Genomic DNA, 14,201 nt, shown 5'->3' with positions numbered 1-14,201 from the left:
CATACACGCACACAAACACGCATACAACATAAGGCAAATTATAGTAAGATGACGCTATAAGGTTATCCATATACACATGGAAATATCTACTATTTCCATGATATACATACGGTGGATGGAAGAGGACACTGCCAAATGCTGTGCGTGAGATACAGTTCTCTTGGCCTAAAATTACCAATATTATTTATAATACTAAGCACTATACAGGTACATAATACAGGTGCCATAAATAAGGGTGCCGACTATAGGTCCATTAAACAAATTTATACTTCAAATAACATAATCACTTACATTTTAGTATTACAAAGATAACTTTTCCTTCCTCTGCTGGCCTGGTAACAAAGAAGCCGCCATTAAACGGTTGTTTTATCTTTCTGTAAGGCTTGATGTACATTTACTATGTTTACCTGCTGAAAGCAATTACACATGCATATGGTCGAATCCAACCAAAAGTGTCCACGGGCCAAAAATAAAAGTCCGAAATAAAAATGTCTCCACAATTTTTTCCTTTTGCCCATTGATTGATGACATATTGGCCTTATAGGAACCAAAAGTGCCATTACTAATCTTGAAAAATAAATCCAGGACGTGTGATAGTAAATGTGATATCAAAACCCAATGTTACCTACGAATACCACTAGGATGCTTTCACTATCGCAATACTAATCAACCTAAAACAAATGGAATATTCCCATTAACGCTTTTTTCGTGTAATGTAGACCACAGGGTGTTAGGAAAATGCTAGCTCAACCAGAAAATATTTGTTTTTATTTTTATAACGCGATCAATATGATCTTAGTCAATTTATGCTAGTTTATTTTTGAAAATGAAGTTTAGGTCAGTTTCTGTATTTTATTTATCAAATGAGTATGAATCAATTTAAACATTGTATAAGAACGAGTAGGATATATGTTTTCAAGAATATTAGGAATTATAAGCATACACCTAACGCTTTATACAATGAAAAGGTGAACAAACCCGGGTATTCGTAGGTAACATGACCGATTTAACAATATCTATATTGAGTTTAGAGGTTTAAAGTTTGCTATTATGGTAATGAATTAATAAAATGGTAGTTTTTAGATCTCAGATGGTACGTCCAAATGAATAATGCTATTACCTTAGATCAAAAATTTTTGATGCTTTTAGCAAGATTTTGACCACTTCATTTTGATATACAAGTAGTTAATCAGCAATTTTACATAATAAATAATTGTTGAATGAATCCGTATATGGGTAATAATAGTGTCCTGGGGTACCGCTTAAAGTTTTTGACAATTAATTTCCATTGGTAGCGATACTTCATTACACATGTCATGTATTATGCTGTATTCGTAAGTAACATTTCAGTATTTGTAGGTAAGAATTAGACTTTTGGTGGATATCCCAATTAAAACGTCATTTTATAAAGCACTTTGAATGTATCATTTTCTTTATGGCGTTTATTGATACTTTAAACCCTATCATGTATTAATAATGTCGGTTCACAGCGGTTGAAAGAGTATTGAAGTAAGAAACAAAGGCACTAAAGTGACTTTAATTTGCTTAATTGCACACAACTCGCTTAAAACCGTTATTGCAGACTTGTGAAGTCCATCTTGGAGTCAGTTACGTCTTGTGGCCTTTCGTTTGAGGGCAACTACAATTAGCTTTATACCAGGGTCCATCATTATGTTGTCTAGATCATGAGACAATGAGAACAGTCGTTTTTTCCATGGTATTCGTAGGTAACCTTAGCGAAAACGTCAAAAGTTACCTTCGAATAAATCAATTTGGACACAAATTACTCAGACACCAGAAGGTCGGTAAACATTTAAAATGAAGCACACATGACAGTTGACAAATCCAAGTATTTATCCCTTCTAATCTTCTTTGAATCTGATTTTTCTTTCAAATGAGCAGACCGTCGTCTATTTCAGTACATATTTTTGAACAATTAAGCCGTATTCAGTTTTGCATGGTGGGCATGTATGTGAATTCGCAACTTTCATTGACATATGATTTGATAGCAAACATACAGGCCTTCGTTATGTACCAATATGGGCATTGGCATGAATGGCGGTGTTTCACAATACTGTCATGATGTCAAATTGTATTCGTAGGTAACATTCGGTTACCGAAATTTACCTACGAATACTTGCTTTTATTGTTGACATCTCAGAAATATTTAAACGCAGGCTATTGAAACTTGGTAGAAATAAAGAGTGTATTACCCTGCACCTATTGCTTAACTATTGGTTACTTTTCTCTCACTTTGTGGAAATGACACAGCTTTTAACATGTATTCGGAGGTAATGCATATTTTTTACCAAACCTACCTTTGTGCCGTTTAGAATTTCTGGCAGCTAAACACAATAATAAAGATGCCCGAATGCAATGCATTTCAGTATTGGACATATCAAAGCTTGTATCAATTGCGCATTTATTAGTGATTTCCATTTTTAAAGATATATCTAGTGCTATGAAAAATTGTATTCGTAGGTAATGTAAAAAATACCACTCAAAAAATGATCACAAAAAATTCATAATTATGTACAAATATGTGAAAAATTGAACAGGCAATCTTTGAATACACGCCTTTCAGGAAATCAATTTAGATTCAATCCAATAACTTCTTTTCATAACTGATTTAGACGTTTTTAAAAATACTTTAAGAAATATTTTGAAAAAATGGGTAAAAATAGCATGTTTTGGGGTCTCTGTGTCTAAGTTTTTCACAGAAGGGGTCTTATTATATATGGCGCGAAGCGTATGATCAAGGCGAATAAACACAATACAAAACAAATGCCAATTGATTAATACTTTTAAGTTATGGCCCTGAACATGCCGTGTACACTTTTCGTTGGATTCGACCATATATGCACGTATGGAACAATGGCAGTAACAGGTGGATGAATACGACTATGTTCTCATCATTGAAGCATTGTACATGGAGCGCTGAATAATAATAGGTGACACCTTTTCACAATTTTCACACTTTAACGGCTGCTAAAGGCCCGGTCACACAGTGACGAATAGGGGTGAACGGCAAGCGACGTTAAGCTGCGAATTGCAATTTTGAATTTACCGCCACTCATCGTGGGTTGCCGTTAGTTGTCGCTGACGAATCCGTCAGCGACCGGAGACGGCCGCAATTATTCGTCGGGAAATTTTCAACATGTTGAAAATTTTGTGACGACAAAAAAGTAGTTGTGATTCCGTTCAAATTTCGTTGGAGACCGCAACCCTCATTTCTTTGACGTTTCCATACCGTGGGAAGCCGTCTCTAGTCGTTTTGAGGTCGTCACAATTTCGTCGGTAGTCGTTGTCAACGTCCATTGACGAATAACCAACGGCAGGCGACGTCACATCTCGAACCCTGACGACACGTTGCGGCAAGCAACGAAATTGTAACGATCTTGGTGCGACAGTGACTTGCGAATTTTAAACGATGGTCAACGATTTTAAACTTTTTGTGCGATTCATGAGATAGATATATGCATTTGTAGGATTGTAAAAATTAATCAAGTCTTTTTTTTATAGTCGTTGACAACGACTACCAACGAAATTGTGACGACCTCAAAACGACTAGAGACGGCTTCCCACGGTATGGAAACGTCAAAGAAATGAGAGTTGCGGGCTCCAACGAAATTTGAACGGAATCACAACTACTTTTTTGTCGTCACAAAATTTTCAACATGTTGAAAATTTCCCGACGAATAATTGCGGCCGTCTGCGGTCGCTGACGGATTCTCAGCGACAACTAACGGCAACTCACGATGAGTGACGGTAAATTCTAATCAAGTCTTTTTGTGCGATGTTTGACGTTTTATTGACGTCAGTTCGATTTCAATAGACTACCCGGCACGATGCAATTTTAAAGTTCATATAAAAAGAAAATAATATCAATAATAATCAAAAATATTAATATTTCTGATTATTATTGATATTGATGATAGTATTTTTTATCATTATTGATATATTGATATTGATATAATAGTTTGGATTATTATTAATATTGATTTTCATATTTTGACTCCTATTGATATTTATATTAATTTTTTTGATTATTTTGATATGTGTAAATATTTTTATTATTATTGATATTGATACTAATATCTTTGATTATAATATGCCTAATTGATATTGATATTAATATCTTTGATTATAATAATTGATATTGATGTTAATATATTATTGATATAGATATTAAAAGTTTAGATTATTATTTATATTGATTTTACTATTTTTTATTATTATTATTGATATTTATATTGGTTTTTTTATATTATTATTGATATGTGTAATATTTTTGATTATACCCGCATGCGAAGCATGGACGGGTATATTGCCATCCTGTGGTTTCATCTCCTTCTCCTCCTTCTCCTTCTCCTTCTCCTATCAAACACATCATTCTGTCAAGGGTAGGGCTAAAACTACAAGGGCCCCAGAGCCCATATGTAGTACACTTATGGGCCCTACCCCGTAGATGTGCCTTTTGCCCATCTTGGCCCCAGAGGTCAAAGGTCACGGGCCCCAGGGGCCCAAATGTGAAAATACAAAGCACGCCGTTTCTCATCAAATGAAACAGCCTCAGGGCCCTGAGTTGGTACAGTGATAGCCCTAGGGGTACTCTATATTTACAAATATACAAGAGCCCCATATGTTATATATTGTGGGCCCTAGGGGCCCAAATGTTAAAATATGGTGCAACAGATTGACAAGCCTAGCTCTAAAAGTACAAGATCACTAGGGCTCATATGTGGCACATGTATGGGCCCTAAGTTGTAGATGTGCCTTTTGCCCATTTTGGCCCCAGATGTACAAGGCTGGGGGCCCCAGGGGCCCAAATTTTAAAACAAAGGGCCGGCCATTTCTCAACAAATAAAGTAGCTACAGGGTTTAGATTTGGTACACAGATAGGTCTTTAGTATTATATTGTCATATGTATATATAATCCCCATATGTCACATAATATGGGCCCCAGGGCCCCAAACGCTAAAACATAGGGCCGGTCGTTACTCAGTAAATAAAGCAGCTACAATGCCCAGCTTGAGTCTACTGATAGCACTTGAGAATCATACTTCAACATATGTACATGAGCCCCATATTAGTCATATATATTGGGCCCCAGGGCCCCAAATGTTAAAACAAAGGGCCGCCCGTTTCTCATCATATAAAGCAGCTTTATGGCTCAGAGTTGGTACACAGTTTGCACCTGAGAACTACATTGTTATATGTACATATGAGCCCCATATATCACACACTATTGGCCCCAGGGCCCCAAACGCTAAAACATAGGGCCGGCCGTTACTCAGTAAATAAAGTAGCTACAGTGGCCAGCTTGAGTCTACTGATAGCACTAGGAAATTATACTTCAACATAATTATGTACATGGGCCTCATAAGTCAAATATTATGGGCCCCAGGGCCCCAAATGTTAAAACAAAGGGCGGGTCGTTTCTCATCAAATAAGGCAGCTTCCGGGCTCAGAATTTGTACACAGATAGCACCTGAGAATTATATTGTTACTAACACCCACACACCCACACACAGAGGACTAAACAGACAGATCGTATGATATCATAATTGGAAATACCAGCATGATGCGTTAAGGCTGTTCCAGTTAAATTACACACCCATTGGCTGTTCCATTTAATTTACATACTCCCTCTGAAATGGCCCAAAAAAAGCTGTTCCGTTTAATTTACATACTCCCTCTGAAATGGCTGTTCCATTTAATTTACATACTCCCTCTGGAATAGTTGCCCCTGAATCATATTGCATAGCCTCACTGTGAGTAAGAGAGACTGACAACAGCACCCTATGGAGAATAAGAGAGACGACTCCCTGGGAGGAACTTTTACAATATATTTATTTTAAGTGCTACGACAGTGCAACCTACATTCAATTAAAGCTTGTGACTTGGACTTTCACTTTTACACATACAATTTCTTTATTTTAAGGCCTCAGCAAATAAGGACTGTAAGTTTGGGTACACCGATAACATGCGGGTATAGCCGTATTTGTGTACAAATATATAGCCTTCTAGTTATTATTGATATTGATGGTAATATTTTTGATTATTATTGATAAAGATATTAATAGTTTTGATTATTATTGATATGTGTAATATTTTTGAATATTATTGATATGTGTAATATTTTTGATTATTATTGATATTGATGTTAATAATCCTGATTATTATTGATATTGATTTTACTATTTTTGATTATTGTTGATATTGATGTTAATATATTTGATTATTATTGATATTGATATTTTTTTTTGAGTGGATGATCAGAACGTTGTGAAGAGTGGGAACGCCAAAGGGGACTACGACCCGCACACACACAGGCTTTGATGTCGGCTGCTGAGTCACGTCATCATCACCGCAATCCACCGTCAGTTGCCGTTCCTTGCCGCAAGCAAATCCGCTGCCAGCCGTCTGACCTCGTTGCTTGTTGTCGGGCTCCGTCGAGACTTCGTCACTCATCGCCCAGACAACGTCCGGATTTGGTCGCTAGTCTCCGTTTCCTGCCGCATCCTCTCGTCCCTTGCCGTCGTGTTGTCGCTAAAGGTCGTTCCCACTCGTCACCGAATCTTGTTTTTGCTCTTTTTGTCGTCGCTTTGCCGTCAACATTTTGTGATTTTCACGTTCGTCACCTTTCGTTGCTTATCGTCCGTCACAGTGTGACCGGGCCTTAATATTTCAATTCTTAACAGAGGGTATGCAATAACAGATATTTAAAAAAATATTATTATTTAAAAATAAAATTCTGTCCTACATGAGACATGTGTACACTCATGCTACAGGAAGCCCTCATGAGGACTCTCACATGTGGTAGGTACATGCATGCTTGTGGAATTGATCTAAAGAGACCTGTCCTTCGGTCATCTTTAATAGAGCTCAGTCCTCCACCATGGCTGCCATTTGAATTGTTATACCATTCCTGTTGGTTTATTCCATAGGGATTTATAGTTAATGGATATTATGAATGTTTGAGTCAAAACAACGTGAACCCAACTTTACCACACTACTCCAAAATATTTAAGGGAGTGTTCAGAAATACTCTGGTGGGGGGGGGCTGGAAAATATGTAGGGGGGGGGGGTCATCAAATTTGTCGGAGTTCTGAATAGGAAGGTTAAACAGTTTTGGGTGTATGAACAGGGGGTTAAAAAGTTTTTCGGCACATAGAGGGGGTGTAGAAATTTTTCCCACGCTGCGCGCGCAAATGTTCCCATATTAAACCAGAACAAAAGTACATTTGATCCAGTGTTAAAAATCGTCATCTATAACTTAATTTTGAGGTTTGTGTCAGTTCTTTCTGGTCAGCTCTTTAAATCACTAAAAGCTGCAATATCTTTGCTCTTCTTTAGTGTTGACAATTTTTACAATAATGTTTCATGTAGTACAGATTATTGATTTATTATCAATCATGTTGCATTACAATTATAGGCGGGTGAAGCTTGGAGAACCGGGGTACACGTCTCCCCCCTAATTTTTTCCATGGGGGACATCCCCTAAAAATCCTTAAAGAAGAAAAAATTAAGTAATAATTGCCATGTACAACTTTTTTAGCACATCGAAAAGCACCATGTTTTGGGCCCAAATAGGGTAAAATTGCAAAATTTTGTGCTTCGCGATCAAGCGAACTGGCCCATCAATTTAATAGCAAAACACACCATTTCGGCAGTAGTGTAGACAAGGGGCGGAAGGGCCCCTGACAAAAAATGAAAGAGAAAACTGCCCCTCTGACAAAAAATGAAAGAGAAAATCTGGAGGGCAAAGAAAAGGAGCAAGGAGACCATTTTCCATATAAATTCAACCCGATCATGGGCCAAAATGGTGTAAAATACAAAATGTTTGCATGCTGTGTGCGCACATTGTCACAATAAAGGCATTTTCATCCCATCATGGGCGAAATACACAATTTTTGCACACGTTTTGTCCCAATAAAGCCTTTTTTAGAAACTCAAATACATACAGTCTCTCTAAAAACAAAACCGGTATATGTCTGTGCCCCCGAAATTTTATTCACCCACCGACCAAGAAAACTGGCTACGCCCTGTATTTTAGGCTAAAATAGTCTTGTTTTTGCGCGCTTCGCCGCAACAGAAAGTCCCAGTAAACATAGTCGTAGATCCCGGGGGATGCCCCCGCATGGCCCATACAATCATCCCCCCAATATTGACGCCTGTATGTGTGTTTCTGACCAAATTAAGCCCATATTTGGCCATTTTAGCCCCAAAGCGCGTATTTAATCAACTTTTACATCAAATTTCATTCGTTTAGCTTCCAAATGGCAAAAATGTTAGCGGGCTCATTCCACATATTTTATATCAATGACATGGGTACAATTTCATTGCACTTGAATATAAATTTTAGTATCATTAATGCCATTTGAATGGTAGTAGAATTGAATTAGTAGAATGGTACATTATGATGGGGGGGGGGGTCAAAATAGTTTTGAACCTATATAAGGGGGGGGGGGCAAAAACGTTTTAGGTCCATTAAGAGGGGGGGTCAAAAAGTTTCGACATGAAAAAAAAAATATTTTCCAGCCCCCCTCCCCACCAAAGTATTTCTGAACACTCCCTAAGGGTCAGACTTTTGCCCTTGACATTTTAAACGAACTTCATTGACCTTGATGATTGTACATTGTAGACTTAGTGCAACTTCATGCTTGGTTAAGAACCAACCAATATAGCAGTTGTTACAATTGCTCAATTTTTCAGTCAGCTGGATTCTGAAACTTAAACTTTAAGGGATAAGATAAAAAGTGGTGAAGTGTCCTGGTCCTGCACAACCTCGAAATGTCCATCTTACTGTCTTTGCAGAATAATAGCTGGCGGTAGAGACTGTTCGAAGTCGGACTGAAGTTGAAGTTGCCAAAACTGTTCAAATGGTTGAGGATGGAATGCCACAGAGGCAAGTGGCTGAAAGAATGGGAAATGGCTCAGAGTGTCATTAGCAGGGTTGTGCAGGACCTTGCAATACAGTACACTTAACTTTCAGATTATTATAAAATAAATTTGGGGGATTTCATTACTTAGTCAGTCAGAATTAATAGGTACATTTTCACGGGAAAATTTTCTGGACACGTGACACCCATGGGCGCAGACATATTAACATTATGGAATGTGACCCCGAGCACAGCGGGTGTTCTTGCAATGTATTTGAATAGGAAGAATTCCTCTTTTGATGCAAAATAAGTTACTTGTCGCAGGAAAGAAAAAAGCAAGGTACACCAACTTGATGTGGGGAAACAAGTAAAATGCAGACTAGACAGTATGCAGGGGGACAAAAACAGCAAATGTACATGTAGGCAGAAGAAGTAGGCAAAGTTCGATAGCCAAAAATTACCAGTTCCAAGGCCCACTAAGTAAGTGCTGAACCTGCAAAAACAACAAGGATACAAAACTGCACTAGAATAAGTGATGAAAATCACTGTGCATATAAACAGACACGCTAAACCAAACATCCAGAGTAAGCACAAAACAGGCAAAGTTCGATGGCCAAAAATTGCAAATTCCAGAGCCCACAAAAGTGTCAGGAAGATGTTCCTGCAGACGACACAATCTGACTTATACAGAAGCATGTGATTGTAGAGCAGATGAAGAGTGTACCAATATGATATACCTACAGCTGTGCACCAAACTGAGGAACTTATAATGACAACTTGGCATTTAAATGCCTCAAGGTCAGGTCTATCATAAATGTTTGAAGTTGAATTACAATATTGAAATTTTAACTTTCATAAACGTGATTTTCTGCATTTCATTGCATAAATGCTGAAAAATTAATCTTAGCCAATTTCAAGACAATTTGGCAGCCATTTTGAAAGGTTAAATGTACATATATTCTCCTTAAACAATGTTGTTGCACTACTTTAAGATGTTTAGAATCATTTTCTTATCCATACATTGTATCTGACAGAAATAAGATAGATGTATTTTACTCTCAATGATAGTAAATTGTTCAAAGCGGTATGCCATATTTTAATAAAAGGCGGCCATTTTGGATTTAGAGGCCATCTTGGATTGGAGAAAATGGACCAAATAAAGTTTTAAGTTCTCAGTGAATTCTCAGAAACATACGCAGTGAAAATAATCAGGAAAAAGGAAAGAAATCAATGTCCTTATAGCTGGCAGACCATTTTAGACAAATTGGCGGCCATTTTGGATTTGGCAGCCATCTTGGATTCTAGAAAATGATCCTAATTATTTTCTTAGTGGATTTTGACAATCAAAAGTATAAATAATCATTAAGAAAAATATGACTTTGTGCGCTTTAGGGACAAATACGGCTTTAAAAAGGCTAAATATAGCGGCCATTTTGAATTTCAAAATGGCCGCCGAAGACATTACACTCGAAAAAATGGAACCAACTCAGGTTTGGTTACCTAGGGTATAAGGAAGCAAAATAACCTTGGTTCCACTAGTGTAGCAAATTTTGCACTGACTTATGATAATTCTACGTAACACCATGTACTAGTAACTTTATACACTAATCAGGATAGAATGAGATAACATAATACTGTTTTTGTTTTAGTTTGTATGAATAAAATATTGTTGCACAAAATCATCTTGTCATTTTGCTCATTATGATGTATGTATCAGGAGTGCTTCTGTATTTAAGGGATAAGAAAGAAGAAACAAAAACAAGAATTCATTGGTCCAAGTTTAAACAGGAGAGATTTACCTGTACCACCAACTCCTTTTATTGTGAAAAGTCAACCATATTTTATTTTCGGAATACCATATATATATAAACTGAGCTCAAAAAGAAACTTTTAATTTTTACAACTTGTGAATCTCAAGGTCATATCTTAAAATAGTGTCAATCAAAATGAACCAAAATTACACACAGGATTACTTTAATACTCTACTCAAAACACATGTCAGGAACCAAGCAGTTGTCCAACTGACACAACAGCAAAATGCACTGTCATGGGACAGCTTCCTGGACTTCCTCCACTTTCACAGCCCAACATTTGGCACCCAGAACAAAAAATCTGTGAGAATGCACACAAGATCCTTGCACAGATGATAAAACGGTGCTGCTTTCTGCTTTTCATACACTTTTTTCGTGAAACAGGGCTGGGCTGTGAATGTGGTCCAGAAAGCTGTTCCATGTCAGTGCATTTTGCTGTTGTGTCAGTTCGATAACTGCTAGGTTACTGACATGTGTTAAGAGTAGAGCATTGAAGTAAACCTGTGTGTAATTTTGGTTCAATTTGATGAACAGGATTTCAAGATATGACCTTGTGAAAAATTATAAGTTTCTTTTTGAGCTCAGTTTATATTCACATTATAAATGCCATATTATATCCATGATTCTTTAGCACGTCAAATTCTACTGCCAAATTTCATGCTTTTCTTCGTCATGTGGCTGGACTATATTGACTAACACCCTCCAGTGACAATAAATTATCATTAAAAGATTAATGCACATGTGGCATACTTGTTTAGGTTTATTCATGTCAAAAATGTGTAAATAAGCAAATTTTGAGGTCATGTGACAAAGTTTTAAAAAATTATAGATGCCAGGAATCCAAATGTTTTTAGGCCTAGAGAATATTCCCTGTTAAAAGTCAAAGGTCAGTTGGGACAAATTATTATTAAACTGGCCTTCCAGAAAAGTTCAATCACTGCTGCAATTATATTTGGAAAAAAAGCGAGATATCTTTATTAGGCCTATATGGGTCTTTCAAATTAGTGTATCACGAAAACTTGCTTGAAGTGTTTGAGAACCACCTTAACTAGTTAAATATAGTTGAATAGCTACAAGACTTTTTTTAAACAAGGACACAGCCGAAAAGAGGGGGAAAATCTATGATGAATCTGGGCGCGGAATTTCTTTTTACATGTTTTATGGTTACAAATGTTCTCGGTTTTGCCATGATATGGAAAGCTATGCTGTGGTCGTCTGAGGCAAATTGTTTTAAGCCCAATTATTATATAGACCTATATCTTTGAGCTTCCAATAACAATAACATATAAAACCCAACATGCTAGATCTCAATGCATTTTATAATTATTTGAAAGTAAATACTTTTGCTGGATGCCCACTACTCTGGGCTACAACCAGTTTATCATCCCCATCATCACAGGTATACGCAAGGCCATATGCCTTGGTCACATCAGTTGTAACACATCCCAGGTATTCCCCATCTTCTGTAAACCTATAGATTCCACCTTGGTCTCTTGAGTTCCAGCTAGCTATGTAGATAACACCATCATCACTACAACATACACCTGTTGGATACCATGATTTGGCATCCTTTGGTGCTTTGATGGTGTGTATATGCTTACCAGTCTGATCCAATACATACACGCCTGCGTTGGATGTACCTGGACTGACAACTATTCTTCCTATTGGTGTAACTACAATGAACCATGGGCGTATATCAACCTTGATCGTAGAGATATGTGTGCCATCTTGTTTGCATTTGCTGATGTATCTCTTGGTGTAATTTCCTACCAACAGGTGTCCATCATTATCTATAGCAAGACCATGTAGTCGTGAGCCATCAGTATCAGATGATGTACCATCTGGAGACTTGACAGGAAATTGCTTCAGGTATTGACCTTCAAGACTGTAAATCTTCACCACACCAGTCAAGTCAGTAACATAGAATTGGTTTGGACTAACAGCTACACCCCATGGATGTGATGTCGTACCTTGCTGTAATCCCTGTGTAGTGTCAAGACTTAGTTTATATTGACCATCACTCCGATACACTTTCACTTTTGCTGCATGGAAATCTGCAACTGCTATGTCTCCGTTTGAGGCAATAGCTACACCGAAACCATTACTCAACATTCCTTCACCATCTTTCCCAATTTCTTTCTGTAACTGTCATGTAGGTGTTTCCTCCTTGATGTAACCCAATGGTTTCAACACTTGTCCTGATTGGTCAGATGAAAACTGAAGAAAACTGACATCATCTGAAGTAGAATTCACTTGTTCCTCTTTAAGCTTCCCGAGTATAGAAGTGAATTTTGTGTAGTTGGAAGTCACATCATGCGTGGATCCTGCAGTCAGTACCTGATTTGTCATCACCATTGCATTGTTTAATTTGGCTTGAAGATTGCTCAAATTTGTCTTGCTGCTGTCAATATTGGTGTTTCTTTCTGCAGCAATCTTTTGCAGTTTTTCAGAGTTTGCGCGATAATTATCTTCCAGGAGCTTTAAGAAATCCTCCTTGGCCTTTTCTTTGGCGGTTAAAAGGTCCTTGCTGGCTTTATCCATTGCTCACTTTGTCATCTTGTTTTATTGCAGTGTCAACTCTTTTAGCAACATCTCTGCAGCTTGCCAACAATCCTTTCATCTCTTTCTTGTGATCTTCAGCTGCAGGTTCCATTTCTATGAAATCATGCTCAGGTCGTGAGTGTTTGTACAAACCACAGGCCATGCATATCGGAATGCCGCATGTCTTGCAGAAAAACATCAGAATTTGATTTTTATGATTGTGACAACGTTGCTCTTTCCATACTTTGCTGATGTCTACTTCTCCTGATCTCAATTCGTCAATGGTATATACTTTATGATTACTGAGTGGATCTATAGTCTTGTGTAAATCAGCACAGTCTTGACAAATAAATCCACAACAGTCCACACATCTGGCAACATTGACCTTATCCTTTTTACAGCATTTGCAAAGCATCTTGAACTCTCCTGTTCCACGAATGGCTTTTCGTTCTTTCAGCTGGTTGATGAAGAAGTTATTTTGAAGTTCATCGACTCCACCTTTTGGTAGAAGAGTATCTTCTTGGCATAAAGGACAGGTGATTTGGTCGGTTGGGTGTTTAACGTTTTTGAGGCACTTGAAACAAAATGTGTGCAAGCATGTAAGTGCCTTGGGCTGTTCCATTTCTGACCGGCATATACCACAATTGATAAGGCTATCGATATCTTCCTCATTGTCTACTGGATTTGACTCTGCCATCTTTGAAGAAGAATAATTTTGTTCCACTTCAAGCAATGAAGTGAAACGAAAACAAAATACTAGGAGAATGGGAAATCCAATCCAATCTGAACAAACTTTGGAAGACTGAGGTATATATACGATGTTAAGGGTAGTCCTGTTCCTTCCAAGTGTGAATGTTCTGATGACTTATGAAATTGAAGCGTATGTTTATGTTGTTAGGTGTGATAATGTCACTTGACAATATAAAGAACAAATTGGTCTCATGTATTTGAGTAAAGAGAACAA

At 37.4% G+C, this 14,201-nt stretch overlaps 1 protein-coding gene across 1 annotated transcript in view; it reads right to left on the bottom strand.

Annotated features, from left to right (window-relative positions):
• LOC140138214 (uncharacterized) overlaps positions 1-13,986 on the bottom strand; it is a 31,687-nt gene extending 17,701 nt beyond the window's left edge. Inside the window, exons 1-2 of the mRNA XM_072160129.1 lie at positions 13,245-13,986; positions 12,038-12,841 (exon numbers count right to left, since the gene is read on the bottom strand). Of these exons, the coding sequence (XP_072016230.1) occupies positions 12,038-12,841; positions 13,245-13,934 (1,494 nt within the window). The 5' untranslated portion in view covers positions 13,935-13,986. The remainder of the gene's footprint in view (positions 1-12,037; positions 12,842-13,244) is intronic.
• Between the last annotated feature and the right edge of the window lie 215 nt (positions 13,987-14,201).

Source organism: Amphiura filiformis, chromosome 17 (genome assembly GCF_039555335.1).
Source record: "Amphiura filiformis chromosome 17, Afil_fr2py, whole genome shotgun sequence".
In the NCBI taxonomy this organism is placed as follows: domain Eukaryota; kingdom Metazoa; phylum Echinodermata; class Ophiuroidea; order Amphilepidida; family Amphiuridae; genus Amphiura; species Amphiura filiformis.
This window is presented reverse-complemented; position numbering and strand designations above follow the sequence as displayed.